This window comes from Anolis sagrei, chromosome 6 (assembly GCF_037176765.1).
Source record: "Anolis sagrei isolate rAnoSag1 chromosome 6, rAnoSag1.mat, whole genome shotgun sequence".
Classification (NCBI taxonomy): Eukaryota; Metazoa; Chordata; class Lepidosauria; order Squamata; family Dactyloidae; genus Anolis; species Anolis sagrei.
Genome location: NC_090026.1, coordinates 55,315,187 through 55,333,406, shown reverse-complemented (window position 1 = coordinate 55,333,406; position 18,220 = coordinate 55,315,187). Strand labels below are relative to the sequence as shown.

Here is an 18,220-nt window from a genome sequence, read left to right as displayed (position 1 = left end):
AACTTCAATTTCTTTCTTATTTTTTAGCCATTTATACGCATGTAGGGAAAAATATTAACCTCCCTCCAGCTTTCCTTCCATCGTGATGGTTGTGAAACGGTTTCTAAATTCATGGAATATAAATTATGTAAGTAAGTAAATGGCTCCAAAACATTCTGTTCTTGAAGAAAACGGTTGTCTGTCTCCAGTCAACCCAAGGTAATCCTGCTGTGGAATTTCCCAGAACTCAGGAAATGCATTGAGGTGGGGAGGACAGGATGGGAGAACACAACAGATGTGAAAGAGAGCAAGAAAACAAAACAAGCCCGGAGCAGTAGAACATAGCTGTAGTTTCCGGTCACATTGTCAAGGTGAAATTCAGGCTCTCTCTTTAGCATTTGTAAATTGTACATGTGTTATGCAGTGTTTTATGTTTCTGTTCTCTTTTGTATCTAATTTGCAAATAGAATTAATGAAGGCCAGTGACCTTACCACCGTTCTTTCCATGAACTGCTCTGTATCTAAGAAAACAAGTCAAACTTGTAGATTTCTGGTGGCTTCAACCACCTTCAATACTTTCAACCTCCTTTCAGCTTGTTTATGCAAGAGGTGCAGTTCAATGACTCATGTGATGCAGATCCATAATTTTTTTCAGAGCTTTTCGTTTTATTACATACACAGCCATGACTAAGAGTGCAGTTCGAAGAATAAGACTGAGAGGGGTTCCTTAACTCCTCTCTTTTGTAACCTTTCTCACCCCAAACTACTTTCAATCCACCTAGGGAAAAAGGCAGCACTGATCTCTCAGGTCCCTTCTACATAGTCATATAGCTCGTGTTATTGGACCTCACAGCAGCATTTGATATGGTCGATCACAATCTATTGACCCACCGCCTAGCCATGACTGGGGTTAGGGGGATACCCCTTAAATGGGTGTCCTCCTTCCTCCAGAATTGGGGACAGCGTGTGATGAGGGGAGGGATGGTTTCCGAGAGATCTCCACTAACTTGCGAGGTCCCGCAGGGAGCTATTCTCTCTCCTCTATTATTTAACATCTATATGCGACCACTTGCCCGACTGGTGCGGAGCTTTGGGCTTGAGTGCCACTAGTACGCTGATGACACTCAGCTCATTCTGAGGATGGAGGGTCAGCCGGACTCTGTACCCAAAAATTTCCATCAGTGCCTTGAGGCCAGTACTGGATCGTTGCGTGCCAGCAGGTTGAGGGTGAACCCAGCGAAGACGGAGATCCTTTGACTGGGCCGTCCGGGTGGGAGGGAGAGCCAGCTGCCTACCCTGGATGGCGAGACACTACGTCCATCATCTTCTAAAGTCTTGGTGTCTTATTGGACCCTCTGCTCACAATGGAGGCCCAGGTCTCTGCTGTGAGCAGATCTGCATTTTTCCATCTGCGTCAGGCTAGGCGACTGGCTCCCTTCCTATCTAGGAACAACCTGGCTATGGTGATCCAGGCGACGCTCAACTTGAGGCTTGACTACTGTAATGCCCTCTACATTGGCCTTCCGTTGTCAGTGATCTGGAAACTGAAGCTGGTGCAAAATGCGACGGCTCATCTTCTTGCCGGGGTGCTGGCGAGGTGTCGTATCACCCCAATTCTACAACAGCTACACTGGCTACCGATTGAGTACCGGATTACTTTCAAGGTGCTGGTATTAACCTTTAAGGCCTTATATGGTCTGGGGCCGCCGTACCTGAGGGCCCGCTTATCCCCCTACCAACCCCAGAGATTACTTTGGTCCGAAGACCAAAATGTGCTTGAAGTCCCCAACATCTGGACTTATCATCTACTATTATCTCTACTAGGCAGAGAGCCTTCTTGATTGTAGCCCCTTATTTATGGAATGCCTTGCCAGTTGAAACCCGATCTATCCGAGACCTAATTGCTTTTCGGAAAGCCTGTAAAACCTTTCTCTTCCAACAAGCTTTTGATGGGTGAATAACTCGGGACTATGTCTGTTCTTGTTTTTATTGTATTTTAAAGTTAATTGTATTGTTTTAATCAACTGCTGTAAACCGCTCTGAGCCAAATTGGGAGTAGCAGTATACAAGTCAAATAAATAAATAAATAAATAAATAAATAACCCAGATTGTCAAATCTGGATTATCTGCTTTTGAACTGAATTATATGAGTCGCAACTGCCATATAATCTAGTTCAGTGCTTCTCAACCTTCCTGACGCCACGACCCCTTAACACAGTTCCTCATGTTGTGGTGACCCCAAACCATAACATTATTTTTTTTGGCTACTTCAAAACTGTAATTTTGCTACTGTTATATATCTTCATGTAAATATCTGATATGCAGGATGTATTTTCATTCACTGGACCATATTTGGCACAAATACCCAATATGCCCAAATTTGAATACTGTTGGGGTTGTGGAGGGACTGATGTTGTCATTTGGGAGTTGTAGTTAGTGGGATTTATAGTTAAACTACAATCAAAGAGCATTCTGAACTCCAGCAACGATGGAATTGAAACAAACTTGGCACACAGAACTCCCACGACAAACAGAAAATATTGGAAGAGTTTGGTGGACATTGGCCTTGAGTTTTGGAGGTGTAGTTCACCTACATCCAGAGAGCACTGTGGACTGAAAAAAATGATAGATCTGGAGCCAACTTGGCATAAATACTCAATATGCTCAAGTGTGCACACTGGTGGAGTTTGGAGAATATAGACCTTGACTTTTGGGAGTTGTAGTTGCTAGGATTTATAGTTCACCTACAATTAAAGAGCATTTTGAACCCCACCAATAGAATTGGGGCAAACTTCCCACACAGAATCCCCATGTCCAGCAGAAAATGAATACTGTGTTTTCTGATGGTCTTTGGTGACCCCTCTGACACCCCCTCATGACGCCCCCCAGGGGTCCCGACCCCAAGGTTGGGAAACACTGATCTAGTTCAAAGCAGATGATCTTGATTTTATATGACAGTGTAGATGTGCCCTTAGACTGTGGCTTTCCCAGGTCTGTTACCCACGATCAGGGGTCCTCAAACTAAGGCCTGAGGGCCGGGTACGGCCCTCCAAGATCATTTACCCGGCCCTCGCTCGGGGTCAAACTAAGTCTGAAACAACTTGAAAGCACACAACAACAACAACAACAATCCTATCTCATCAGCCAAAAGCAGGCCCACACTTCCCATTGCAATACTAATAAGTTTATATTTGTTAACATTGTTCTTCATTTTAATTATTGTATCATTTTAAGTGTTTTTGCACTACAAATAAGATATGTGCAGTGTGCATAGGAATTCATTCATGTTTTTTCAAATTATAATCCGGCCCTCCCAACAGTTTGAGGGACTGTGATCTGGCCCTCTGTTTAAAAAGTTTGAGGACACCTGTCCAAGATATTTTATAATGAAGGACAGATGCTGTCTTTATAGGAGGAGATCTATCCCATTGTCTATCCTGACTGGCATCAAGTCTCCAGGCAAGGAATTGTAGCATTTACTAGTATATTATCACTTCTTAACTGGCGATGCCAGGACTGAGCCTGATTCTCTATACAAAGGAGATGCCCCTTTCATGGACTCTCTTTAGAAACAACAGTACAAATCTTTTAGTTCCTCCTGGCTCTCATTAATTTCATGGACTGTCCTAAGAAACAACAGTACACATATGCACCCCATATACTCTAGATATCTCAGTCAATAAGTCAACCAAAAAACCTAGGATGATTTATCTATGGCCCCTTGTACACCAGCCATATCAAATCCAGATTACCCGCTTTGAACTGGATTATTTGGCAGTGTAGACTCAAAAATCCAGTTCAAAGTAGATAATGTGTATTATCTGTTTTGATAATCTAGATCAGGGGTCCTCAAACTAAGGCCCGCGGGCCGGATACGGCCCTTCAAGGTCATTTACCCGGTCCTTACTCAGGGCCAACCTAAGTCTGAAATGGCTTGAAAGCACAAAACAACAACAATAATTCTATTTAATCAGTCGAAAGCAGGCCCACACCCCATTGAAATATTAAAAAGTTTATATTTATTAAAATTGGTCATTTTATTGTTTTAAAGTGTTTTTTGCACTACAAATAAGGTATGTGCAGTGTGCATAGGAATTCATTCATTTTTTTTCAAATTATAATCCGGCCCTCCAACAGTTTGAGGGACTGTGAGTTGGCCCTATGTTTAAAAAGTTTGTGGACCCCTGATCTAGATGATATGGCAGTGTGGAACCCCCGGTGGCACAGTGGGTTAAAGCGCCGAGCTGCTGAGCTCGTTGACTGAAAGGTCACAGGTTCAAATCCGAGGAGCGGTGTGAGCTTCCACTGTCAGCCCCAGTTTCTACCAACCTAGCAGTTTGAAAACATGCAAATGTGATTAGATCCGGCGGGAAGGTAACGGCGCTCCATGGAGTCATGCCGGCCACATGACCTTGGAGGTGTCTGTGGACAATGCCGGTTCTTTGACTTAGAAATGGAGATGAGCACCACACCCGAGTCGGACATGACTGGACTTCATGTCAGGGGAAAACCTTTACTTTTACCTTTGTGGCAGTGTAGAAGGGGCCTAAGAGTCAATGTGAGTATATACCTTAGCAAAAGCTTAGCCCATCCTGTGAGAACCTAAAAGAAGCACCTCAACTCTTTCCACTATGGAACTGTTTCTGACTTTTTGAATGCCTGGACGAGGATGTGACAGTGAGGCCAGACTTTCCATGGAGTGACCCTTGACTTATCCACAGGTTATATCAAAATCCAAACCTTGTGTATAGATGCGGTCTACTTCCACATGAACATATATGTTAATTTTCCATTGAGCACACACTCTAAAGTCTTTCATCACCTAGTTCCATATTGAAAATCTCACACAGGGGACCACTTGAGAACAGCATGGTCGCAAGTGAATGAAGGATGAGAGTTGCCCCTCCAAATTATTGCCCACCAACTTACAAGTTTCCAACCAATTTGGATCTTCTTTTTCTGGTTTGTGAACTGACTCTTCTTGTGCTCCAGTCTCATTCATGGTTGTCTTCATTAGCCTTTCTTTGCTCTGTCATAAACATACAAAGTGAGATCTCTCATTTAGGATACCAGCTAGTATTCTACATTATAACCAGCCAGGCTTGGAGTTAACAGGCAGTTTTAGCATATTTTCCTATAAAGGATACAAATCTTTAAACAAGAGAAGACTATTGATAGTTTTTTATGTTAGGAGCAACTTGAGAAACTGCAAGTCGCTTCTGGTGTGAAGAGAATTGGCCGTCTGTAAGCATGTTGGCCAGGGGATGCCAGGATGTTTGATGTTTTACCATCCTTGTGAGAGGCTTCTCTCATTTCCCTACATGGGAAGCTGGATAGACCTGGCAAAAGGGAACTACTTTGGAAGTTTCCAACTACTTTGGAAACTAACAAAATGAAGTTCAACAGTGACAAATGCAAGATACTCCACTTTGGCAGAAAAAATGAAATGCAAAGATACAGAATGGGGGACGCCTGGCTCGAGAGCAGTACGTGTGAAAAAGATCTTGGAGTCCTCGTGGACAACAAGTTAAAGATGAGCCAACAATGTGATGTGGCGGCAAAAAAAGCCAATGGGATTTTGGCCTGCATCAATAGGAGCATAGTGTCTAGATCTAAGGAAGTAATGCTACCCCTCTATTCTGCTTTGGTTAGACCACATCTGGAATATTGTGTCCAATTCTGGGCACCACAATTCAAGAGAGATATTGACAAGCTGGAATGTGTCCAGAGGAGGGCGACTAAAATGATCAAGGGTCTGGAGAACAAGCCCTATGAGGAGCGGCTTAGGGAACTGGGCATGTTTAGCCTGAAGAAGAGAAGGCTGAGAGGAGATATGATAGCCATGTATAAATATGTGAGAGGAAGCCACAGGGAGGAGGGAGCAAGCTTGTTTTGTGCTTCCTTGGAGACTAGGACGCGGAACAATGGCTTCAAACTACAAGAGAGGAGATTCCATCTGAACATTAGGAAGAACTTCCTGACTGTGAGAGCCGTTCAGCAGTGGAACTCTCTGCCCCGGAGTGTGGTGGAGGCTCCTTCTTTGGAAGCTTTTAAGCAGAGGCTGGATGGCCATTTGTCAGGGGTGATTTGAATGCAATATTCCTGCTTCTTGGCAGGGGGTTGGACTGGATGGCCCATGAGGTCTCTTCCAACTCTTTGATTCTATGATTCTATGCTTCTCTAGATCAAAATAGAAGAACACTGAGTGTGTTTTCGGCATGTCAACATGGCTCATCTCTACAAAAAGACAAGATGCAAACATGATGTTTGGTATAACATGCTCCTAGAGAAATCTGCTTCGTTTTCTTACCTGTGAATTGCCAAACTTCCTTGAATGCCTGACAGAGTCTGCCAACATGTCCTCTATGCCTCTTGATTTATTTGCAGAAGGCTAAAATCCAACCAAAAGAAATATGAGATTATGAGTTTTGCATACCTACGTTCCAAAGATAGGTAGACTAGAGTGCATTTATATTCACAGCCAGGATTAAGGATCTCAAAGAATCATTGGGTATACTGTTCCGTCTCCCAGAAGCCTGATTCGTCTTACTTTATAGTTCCTTGAGGTTGCTTCCTCTTGCATTTTCTCCCAGGGCTGCTGCAGCTTTGCAAGAGTCCTAAAGGTTAATAGTATCAGAGTCTGCAGGCCTCTTTGCAACTATTTGCTTAGAGAGCAGCTCTTTGAGTTTAGGGACCGCCTTTTCTCCCAGGGAAAGATCTCCATTTTAGATTCTCCCCTGCCTTTTCAGTTTGAGGAAAGATTTCAGACGTGCTGACGGCTAAGCAGTTAGCTCTGGGAAAACCATTGCAAAAACTAAATTGAGTAAACTGACTAAACTGAGTAAGCTATATTGAGATAATATAGATAGTATATTGTGTTTTGAGCTGTTTTTGAGGTATTATAGACAGATAAGCTTAATTGAGAAGATTGAGTTATATAGTTATAGAGAGAGAGTCATGACTGCTTTGTCCCCAGAACTATTGAGCTGAATGGGTTTGGATTCCACCTAAGGCCATTATAAATTAGATGCTGGAAAATTATTCACGTAACACAATTTCTTTATTTATTTGTTATTTCATATTTTGTTATGATGTATTTTGTTATTCTATGTTTATTACCCCCGGTGGCGCAGTGGGTTAAAGTACTGAGCTGCTGAGCTTGTTGATCGAAAGATTGCAGGTTCGATTCCGGGGAGCGGAGTGAGCTCCCGCTGTCAGCCCTAGCTTCTGCCAACCTAGCAGTTCGAAAACATGCAAATGTGAGTAGATCAATAGGTACCGCTCCAGTGGGAAGGTAATGGCACTCCATGCAGTCATGCCGGCCACATGACCTTGGAGGTGTCTACGGACAACGCTGGCTCTTCAGCTTAGAAATGGAGATGAGCACCACACCCCAGAGTCAGACATGACTGGACTTAATGTCAGGGGACTACCTACCTTTAACACAATTTCTAAATTAATATTTTGATGGGGAAGACTTAAATCCTAGATTTAACACACAAATTTTCACATGTGATTGTGCATAAGAGGTGTACAAACTAGTGAACATTCTTTAGCTTGGATTCTGATTTCTGATCTTGCTTGTGGGAAGAATGTTCACTAGCGTTTATACATCTTACACTTAACATACGATACTCAAGGCTTATTATATTTTACATGCTCACCTCCAAGCTCTGATATAAGCATCCGTATCACAGGGAGTATTGTTTCTATTTTCTTGCTTCCTAGTGCATGTGATTTTGTGACCAGCCTCCTTAACAAACATTCCTTTGCATTAAATATTAACACAGAGACATTTTATCAGAGACTGAAGTAAAACCTGGAGAAAATTCTTGTCCTTGCTCTAAGTCAGGATTCATAACCTTGGGACCACAGATATTTTTCAGGGATCAATGAACCATAACCTTGCCAATACTCCAGATGACAGGAGCAGAATTCAAAACGATCTTGACAGATTAGAGAGATGGGCCAAAACTAACAAAATGAATTTCAACAGTGACAAATGCTAGATACTCCACTTAGGCAGGAAAAACGAAATGCAAAGATACAGAATGGGGGACAATGCCTGGCTCGAGAGCAGTACGTGTGAAAAAGATCTTGGAGTCCTCATGGACAACAAGTTAAACATGAGCCAACAATGTGGTGTGGCTACAAAAAAAGCCAATGGGATTTTGGCCTGCATCAATAGGAGCATAGTGTCTACATCTAGGGAAGTAATGCTACCCCTCTATTCTGCTTTGGTTAGACCACACCTGGAATATTGTGTCCAATTCTGGGCACCACAATTCAAGAGAGATATTGACAAGCTGGAATGTGTCCAGAGGAGGGCGACTAAAATGATAAAAGGTCTGGAGAACAAGCCCTATGAGGAGCGGCTTAAGGAGCTGGGCATGTTTAGCCTGAAGAAGAGAAGGCTGAGAGGGGATATGATAGCCATGTATAAATATGTGAGAGGAAGCCACAGGGAGAAGGGAGCAAGCTTGTTTTCTGCTTCCCTGGAGACTAGGACGCGGAACAATGGCTTCAAACTACAAGAGAGAAAATTCCATCTGAACATGAGGAAGAACTTCCTGACTGTGAGAGCCGTTCAGCAGTGGAACTATCTGCCCCGAAATGTGGTGGAGGCTCCTTCTTTGGAAGCTTTTAAACAGAGGCTGGATGGCCATCTCTCAGGGGTGATTTGAATGCAGTATTCCTGCTTCTTGGCAGGGGGTTGGACTGGATGGCCCATGAGGTCTCTTCCAACTCTTTGATTCTATGATTCTATGAACAATAACAAAGGATGCCCTAGGATGCTTCTGCCCAAGTTGAGGGATGAATGGGTAAGCAGCCTATCATGTGATGCCCCTCAACTTCTAGTGGAGGCCCCATCCCCAACCAACATGGAAGCATCCTAGGATTCAGATTCAGAAGTTTGCTGGTTTCATTGGAGCCAGCGCAACACAGGTGCCTTCCCGTGTTGATGAGGAAGCATCCTAGGAATGAAACCAGCACACTTCTGAATCTGTTGAACGATGCTTCCTCCCTGTGATGTGGGGAAGTGTCACCACATCAGAACGGCATATGGGGAGCCAGAGTCTCCCTGTGTGCCTGCTGTTTCACCTCACTTGCTGGCAAAATTGCACTGGGGGGGGGGGGGGGGGGCATGTGATAAGTTCATAAAAAGGGAGCCAGGAGTAGTGACAGGCAGGAAGGAGAGTCATAAAGATCACAGGCAAGGTCTTTTGGAGCCATGAGGGAAACCTGGAGATGGAATTATTTTGAATCATACCACTGGAAAGTAACCTACACCTGAAGTAGAACAACCCAGATCCAATGTAGTTGACCACCGTGGTGACTCTTCAGTCATAAAGATGTCAAAGGATCTGATCACTACCCAAGTTTATTCTGGACTTCAACTGTAGTTCATGGAACCACCATCATATTCATGAAAAAGCTCTCTCAATATCGATTCATATTTATTCTTAACATAAGACTAAACAATCACCTGGTCTTGATTTTGGATTGCTTCACTCTTCGGCCAACCCATGGGGCTTTTACTGTTTCTCTGCATTTCTGATCCAAGGTCAGTGTCTGATGGAAAATGGGGATGCTCAGTCACCCCTTCCACTGAACTTCTCCTATAAAAAGGAACAAAAGAGGAATTTTGCAAGAACAAATAATACCATGTGCAAGGAAGCAGGGGAGCTGAAGGTGATTTATTGTATATTTCTTCAAATTCTGCCACCAACGCGAGGTATGAGGTTTTACTATGAGATATGGCACATCAGACGTAGTATTGATGGAGATGAGACTGTTTTAACTAAAGATAACAGGTTTATTTAATAAACAGCATATGGTTGCAAGTTGTAAACTTTCTTATTGAACTTTGAAGAATACTTGGTTTGAAATATTTTCCACTCTTCCAGGTTACACAGTATCGTTTACTCTTCCTGAGGTGAAGTTCTTTTTATTAAACAATGTTTCAATACAGGTATATCTTTCCTGTTTGATCTGTCCGTGATCAAATAACTCAACAAGCTTATTCTTTAGCCTTAACCTAACTAAAGAAACTGGCTATGTTTCTCCTTACAGCCTTTTTAGACTGAGAAACCTCCAGACTGCTTATTCAGGCTTCCCAAAGCCTCACTATTTTACTTCACCCTTCCTTTCACTCTCTCACTGCTCCCCATACAAACTCACTGCTTCCCAGAACACTAACCAACTCTCAACTGACACAAACTGTCCTTTGCTCCACTCTCTCCCCTTGGCTCCTCCCACTTCTCCAACTGCTGCCAGCTTGACTTGGTCACCATGGCAATGCTGACTGAGGTTTTCTTTGAAATAGGCCACTCCAGTGTTACTGTAGCTAACCCACATATATATATATATACAATTTAAAACATGCAAAGTATTAATAACTTCCGCACACCATGTTTCTCAAACAACCGTTTTTTCAACAACACAGATTTGCAGTGCACACAGAAGTTGCAAAAGGAGATACTTTAGAAATGTGATTACAGTAGATGCGGCATGAGATAAACCACTAAATATAGTAAATTTGACCTCATAGCTTGAAGACTGTTAAAATTATTTGTGAAATTAATTATTTCACATATGAATCTGGCATCCAAACTATTGCCTCTAAGGTTCTTGCTCTGATTTTCCTAACTGTGATGCATCCATTGTAAACATGTATTCTATTGATATGTCTGGGTTGTTGTAAGTTTTTTTGGGCTATATTGCCATGTTCTAGAGCAATGGTTCTCAACCTGGGGTCCCCAAATGTTTTTGGCCTACAATTCCCAGAAATCCCAGCCAGTTTAGCAGCTATTAGGTTTTCTGGGAGTTGAAGGCCAAAAACATCTGGGGACCCCAGGTTGAGAACCACTGTTCTAGAGGAATTCTCACCTGATGTTTCGCCTGCATCTATGGCAAGCATCCTCAGAGGTTGTGAGGTCCTCTGAGGATGCTTGCCATAGATGTAGGTGAAACATCAGGAGAGAATGCCTCTAGAACAGTGGTTCTCAATCTGGGGTCCCCAGATGTTTTTGGCCTACAACACCCAGAAATCCCAGCCAGTTTACCAGCTGTTAGGTTTTCTGGGAGTTGAAGGCCAAAAATATCTGGGGACCCCAGGTTGAGAACCACTGTTCTAGAGGAATTCTCTCCTGACGTTTCGCCTGCATCTATGGCAAGCATCCTCAGAGGTTGTGAGGTCCTCTGAGGATGTTTGCCATAGATGCAGGTGAAACATCAGGAGAGAATGCCTCTAGAACAGTGGTTCTCAATCTGGGGTCCCCAGATGTTTTTGGCCTACAACACCCAGAAATCCCAGCCAGTTTACCAGCTGTTAGGATTTCTGAGAGTTGAAGGTCAAAAACATCTGGGGACCCCAGGTTGAGAACCACTGCTCTAGAATATGGCCATATAGCCCGAAAAAACCTACAACAAACCAGTGATTCTGACCATGAAAGCTTTCGACAATATATTGATATGTCATTCAGTTCATTAGATAGAAGGTGGATTACTATATTCCATATACATGGATTCTGCATCATGGATTCAGCCAAACATGACCTAAAAGTACTTGGGGGTGGGATTCCAAAAAGTAAATGTTGATTTTTACCATGCAGCAAACACTATGCTCATATGTAGGCATACCCTGTGGTAACCTCCTACCTTTTCACTGATCCTTAGGCCCTCTCACTTGTTATAGTTGTTTGTTATCTATATATATATAAATGCTCTGTGCATAATGAGTTCCTTAAAAACAAAAGAACCAATGAACGAAATCACACCAAATTTGGCAACAAAATGTCTCACAACACAAGGAGTGACCATCCCTCAAAAAATTATAATTTTGTCATTTGGGAGTTGTACTTGCTGGGATTTATAGTTCAACTCCATCAACGATGGAATTGAACCAAACTTGGCACACAGAACTCCCATGACCAACAGAAAATACTGGAAGGGTTTGGTGGGCATTGACCTTGAGTTTGGGAGTTGTAGTTCACCTACATCCAGAGAGTACTGTGGACTTAAACAGTGATGGATCTGGACCAAACTTGGCTCAAGCACTCAATACGCCCAAATATGAACACAGATGGAGTTTGGGGGAAATAGACCTTGACCTTTGGGAGTTGTAGTCACTGGGATTCACAGTTCACCTACAATCAAAGGGCATTCTGAACCCCACGAAGGACAGAATCGGGGCAAACTTCCCACACAGAACCCCCATGACCAACAGAAATTACTTAAGGCCATCCAATCCAACTCCCTTCATCAGGGCAAGAAAACATAAACAAAGTCCTCCTGACAAAGAGCCATCCAGCCATAGATATAGATGGATGGATGGATGGATGGATGGATAGATAGATAGATATGATTCACACACACACAGATATAGTATAGATTTGAAAGGGACCCTTAAAGAAGGACAATAATATGTTCCATGTTCCAGAGTAGGCAAACCAGACACTCTCCACATCAACACTGACAAAGAAACAACAAGAAATACTGTTTACCCACAAGCATCAAGACATTACATATATTAGAAACCAATACTTTCTCATTCCCTTTATTTTCCAGATCAACAGACTGGGCCACAGCAACGCGTGGCAGGGGACAGCTAGTTTTGTATAAGGGACACCATTGTACTATACCATTGACTAGAAGATCCATGGATTTTATATCCATGGGGATGGGGTGGGATGGGTTTCTGGAACCAAATCCCAGCAGATACTGTGAGTCCAATGTATTATGAATGGTCTACCCATTCCATTGCTCCTACAATCAATCTATGTGCATAATTGAGCAATATTCTGAGATATGACTGCAGCAGGCTGTCAATTAGACTCAATGGATGGTAAAGGAAGTGGTGATCAACCCCATCATTTTCCCCATCAAAATTGGCCCATGAAAATTGAGGTTAGCCTTGTAGAAGAAAAAAAGCCCTTTGTATTTGATGAGCCTTTTGACCCTCCTCTTTAAAGGCTTCAATAGTCCCACTGTTCTACTCAAATTGATATACGTTAGCAATTACATTTCAGGTTTATAAAAGAAAGATTGGAGATCTCCATGAAAGACCTTCTATGTCAAGGCTCCTGACAATCCCTCTCAAACACTCACTCCGGCCATTTCCTTTCACTTGGATGATGAGTAGGCTTTTTTGTTGGTGTGTTTTCTTAAAGACACACAAAGAGTCATAGCTGATCATACAAAAGAGTTAACTAATCCAGTATTGTGTTCCTACATTGCCTCTCCAGATCCCTATGGGAAACTCAAAGGAAGGAAATGACATAAATAATACCTTCCTGTTGGAGGTTCCTGAGCACCTGGGATTCGGAGGCATCTAGTCTCTGAAACTGGGAGCAGAGATTGAATAAAATGGCTAGTGCTCATACTGGCTGAAATAATCTTGAAGCTGTAATCTACAAAGTAACTTCTTCAAGATCGGGCTGGAGGCAATATATAGCCATTTGTTAAACACGTTTGGACCTATGTGTTGGGCTTTTCTGCTAATAAATTACTATCTGTTTCTTCTATGGCAGTGTTTCTCAACCTGGGGGTCGGGACCCCTGGAGGGGTCACGAGGGGGTGTCAGAGGGGTCACCAAAGACCAGCAGAAAACACAGTACTTTCTGTTGGTCATGGAGGTTCTGTGTGGGAAGTTTGGCCCAATTCAATCCTTGGTAGGGTTCGAATGCTCTTTGATTGTAGGTGAACTATAAATCCCAGCAACTACAACTCCCAAATGTCAAGGTCTATTTCCCCTAAACTCTACTAGTGTTTACATTTGGGCATACTGAGAATTTGTGCCAAGTTTGGTCCAGATCCATCGTTGTTTGAGTCTACAATTCTCTCTGGATGTAGGTAAACTACAACTCCCAAAACTCAAGGTCAGTGCCCGCCAAACCCTTCCAGTATTTTCTGTTGGGAATTTTGTGTCCCAAGTTTGGTTCAGTTCCATCGTTGGTGGAGTTCAGAATGCTCTTTGATTGTAGGTGAACTATAAATCCCAGCAACTACAACTCCCACAGGACAAAATCAGCCCCCCCTCCATCCCCACCAGTATTCAAATTAGGGTGTATCGGGAATTTGTGCCAAATTTGGTCCAGTGAATGAAAATACATCCTGCATATCAAATATTTACATGACAATTCATAACAGGAGCAAAATCGAAAATAATGTTATGGTTGGGGGTCACCATAACATGGGGAAGCGTATTAAGGGGTCGTGGCATTAGGAAGGTTGAGAACCACTGTTCTATGGATTCCATTGGACACTCCCCAGTTTTTGGTGATATTATATCCATCCTGATTCAAACATTTAATGGAGAAAGAGGGTCAAGCATAACACTTCTGAGGGTCACTCACATCACCCACTCACTCACTTCACATATTCTCAGCTGAATAGGAACCAATGAAACAATGTGTTTGCTGGGTTGTTGTAGGAATTTTGTGCTATATGGCCAGGTTTTGGTGATATTATATCCATCCTGATGCAAACATTTAATGGAGAAAGAGGGCCAAGCGTAACACTTCTGAGGGTCACTCACATTACCCACTCACTCACTTCACTTTCGCGCTATATGGCCATGTTCTAGAAGCATTCTTTCCTGACGCTTCGCCTGCATCTATGGCAGTGGTTCTCAATCTTCCTAATGCCGTGACCCCTTTATATAGTTCCTCATGTTGTGATGACCCCCAACTCTAAAATTATTTTCGTTGCTACTTCATAACTGGAATTTTGCTACTGTTATGAATTGTCATGTAAATATCTGATAGGCAGGATGTATTTTCATGCTCTGGACCTTGGGAGTTGAAGTTGCTGGGATTTATAGTTCACCTACAATCAAAGAACATTCTGAACTCCACCAGAGATGGAATTGACCCAAACTTGGCACACAGAATGCCCATGACCAGCAAAAAATAATGGAAGGGTTAGGTGAGCATTGGCCTTGCGTTTGGTTACAACATACATATGCGATACATTACATTTAAAATCAAAGAAAAATTTCAATCAGCAAGATTCAAATGCCAGCCCAAATAAATAAGTTTTACAAGCTCTACAAAAAGATACTAAATCTCGGAGAGCTCCTGTTTCCGCTGGCAAGGCATTCCACAGGTAAGGAGCCACCACCGTGAATGCTCTACGCCTAGTAGGCATCAGGTGAAAAATCCTAAAATTGGGAACTTCAAGGAGATTCTGATCATCTGAACGGAGTGATCTTGGGGTTGGTAGGGGGTGAGGCGGTCCCTCAGGTACTCCGGCCCCTGGACATATAAGGCCTTAAAGGTAAGAATCAGCACTTTGAAGGTAATCCGGTCCTCAATCAGCAACCAGTGCAGTTGCTGCAAGATTGGAGTGATATGACACCTTGCTGGGACTCCCGCGAGAAGTCGGGCAGCAGCATTTTGCACTAGTTTAAGTTACCGGATCACCGATAAAGGCAGGCCTATGTAGAGGGTGTTACAGTAGTCCAACCTTGAGATGACCATAGCCTGGATCACTGTGGCCAGGTCATCCCTGGACAGATAGGGAGCCAGACGCCTAGTGTTCTGTTGCGTGCTGGGCCCGTAAAGAATTTCCTTTAGGACAGGACGTGCAACCTTTGCCCAGCGGGAAACCAGGGTGCCCAAAGAGAAGCACTTAGGGATTTTCCACCACAAACAGTCTTTAGAGGGCTTGTGAATTATAACAAAGTTTTTTATTGAGGAACAATCAAACAGAAACTTCTCTTGTCCTCAAAAGGTTAAACAAATGCTTCCAGGCTTTTGTGCAACTGGTGGCTTCTAACTGTTACTTTACTTTAAAGGAAAATCCCTTTCTAATTTCTCCCAGGCTGACTGTGAACCTAAACCTAACTGATGTGGGCTCCACTACCGGGTTGAACTGCGTCTCAAAGCACTGAGTGGACCTACCAGCAAGGCCTGTAGTCTCTTCAGCTGGAGTTCTTTTTTTTTTTTTTTTTTAAATATTTTTATTGAGTTTCATTTTATTTGTGACAACGAAAGAGGGGGAACAATACAATTATAGGAAAGCTTGGAAAGTGGGAGAGGTATAGGTTTAGAGGTTGGGGGAGTGGTATAGGGGAAGGGGAGCCGGGAGGGGGGTGTGGGGGGATGGTGTGAAGGGAATGATGGGTTGGGGGCGAGGTATGAAAGGGGGATAGTTCGTGGCACTTCCGTTTGGTCCACAGTAGGCTGGTGTACTAAAGAGTACCCTTTATTATTTTATTTTTGTTTTTTTTCTATTTTATGTATGTTTTCTTTCTCTTCTTCCGTTCTTCTTTTTCCATTGTTTCTTTATCTATTGATTATTGTTATTTTGCTTTTAATTATTGATTTCCTTTAGGTATTCTTTGCAACTGTTCCAATTTGTTTGACTTTTATTTTTCTGGTTCACCATTAGGCTCGATAATCTTTCCAGGTCCATGAATTCAATCACTTTTTTTTTCCATTCCTCAACTGAGGGAGTTTCCTGTGTTCTCCATTTTTGAGCGATAAGTATCCTTGCCGCTGATGCTAGATAAAAGAAAATTTTTTCCTCGTTTTTATCCTTGATAGGGACCGACATATTTAGAAGATAGTACTCCGGCTTCATTTCTAGTTTTATTTTGATTATTTTTTGTACGTGTTTGTGTACCTTCGACCAAAATTGTTGAATTCTTTTACATTCCCAAAACATATGATAATACCCTCCTATTTCCTTCTTACACTTCCAGCACAGATTATTATGCTTTTTGTTTAACCTGGATAGTAGGGCCGGTGTTAAGTGCCATCTGAAAAACATTTTATGGCAATTTTCTATAATGCATATGGCTTTCGTGAGTTGTGTTTTCTTCTTCCAAGTTAGCTCCCATTCCTTAAGCCGTATTGTCCTTCCGATGTCTCTCGCCCATTTATTCATACAATCTTTTATCAGGTCTTTTTCATTATTCCATTCTAATAAATTTTGGTATATTATGGATATCACTTTCTTTTCTTTTTTCATTATCTTCTCCCATATAGATTCCGTTTCTGAAAATCCTTTTTTGCTGTCCTCTTTGTAGCATTCCTTTGCTTGCAGATAGTGAAACCAGTCCAGTTCTTCTTCTGTCTCGCGGAGCTCGTCCATTGTTTTGAGGCGCCATTGGCTGTTGTCTTTTATTAGAAGTTGGTTGTAATTAAGCCATCTCTTCCTGGGCAGTTCCTTCTTGTGAAAAGCCTCAGAGGGGGATATCCATCTAGGCGTTTTGGAGTGGAAGTAAGCTTTGTATTTCTTCCATACTCTTAGTAGGGCTGATCTTACATAATGGTTGTTAAAAGACTTTTCGACTTGGTCCTTCTCATACCAAAGGTATGCGTGCCACCCTCTTCTTATATTCCATCCCTCTATTGTTAGTATCCTTTTGGGCTCAAGATTGGCCCACGCCACTATCCAGGATAAAGCGCTTGCCTCAAAATATAGTTGTAAGTCCGGCAATGCAAGGCCTCCTCTTTCCTTTGCGTCCGTCAGAGCTTTAAATCTGACTCTTGGCTTCTTCCCTTCCCAGACGAATTTCAAGATTTCCTTGTTCCACGTTTTGAAGCTTGTGTTGTTCTTTAGAATTGGTATTGTTTGGAATAAAAAAATCATCCTGGGTAGTATGCTCATTTTGATAGCAGATATTCTTCCTACCCAGGATAGTTTTAGATGTTTCCAATTCTTGAGCTTCTTTTGGATAGTACCCCATGTCTTTTCGTAGTTATCTTTGTATAAATTCGCGTTAGATCCAGAGATATTTATCCCTAGGTATTTAACCTTTTTGACTACCTCTAGTCCTGTGTCTTCACTGATCTTAATTTTCTTCTCTGCTGTAACATTTTTGGCTAATATTTTGGATTTGTTTCTATTTATTTTGAGACCCGCAAGCATTCCAAATTTTTCGATCTTCGCTAACCATTTTGGGGTTAGTTCGACCGGATTTTCGACAATACACACAACGTCGTCGGCGAAGGCCTGGACCTTGTATTCTTCGGAGGCAATCTTTGTTCCTTTTAGGGTATTGTCCTTCCTTATGTCTTCTAGGAGAGTCTCCAATATCATTATAAACAATAATGGGGATAGGGGACATCCTTGTCGGACCCCCTTCTGTATGCTAATGTTCTCCGTTAATTGGTCATTCACCATTATTTTTGCCGTCTGTTTGGTATAGATGGAGTGAATTGCGTTAATTATTTGGAAACCAGCATCTATCTCTTTTAATGTTGATAGTAAGAAGTCCCAGTTCGTGTTG

At 42.4% G+C, this 18,220-nt stretch overlaps 1 protein-coding gene across 3 annotated transcripts in view; it reads right to left on the bottom strand.

Annotated features, from left to right (window-relative positions):
- SH2D4A (SH2 domain containing 4A) overlaps nt 1-18,220 on the bottom strand; it is a 44,357-nt gene that overhangs the window by 9,589 nt on the left and 16,548 nt on the right. For all 3 annotated transcript variants that reach the window (XM_060781366.2, XM_060781363.2, XM_060781365.2), the window contains exons 4-6: nt 9,467-9,599; nt 6,290-6,370; nt 4,909-5,008 (exon numbers count right to left, since the gene is read on the bottom strand). In XM_060781366.2, coding sequence (XP_060637349.2) covers nt 4,909-5,008; nt 6,290-6,370; nt 9,467-9,599 — 314 coding nt within the window. The remainder of the gene's footprint in view (nt 1-4,908; nt 5,009-6,289; nt 6,371-9,466; nt 9,600-18,220) is intronic.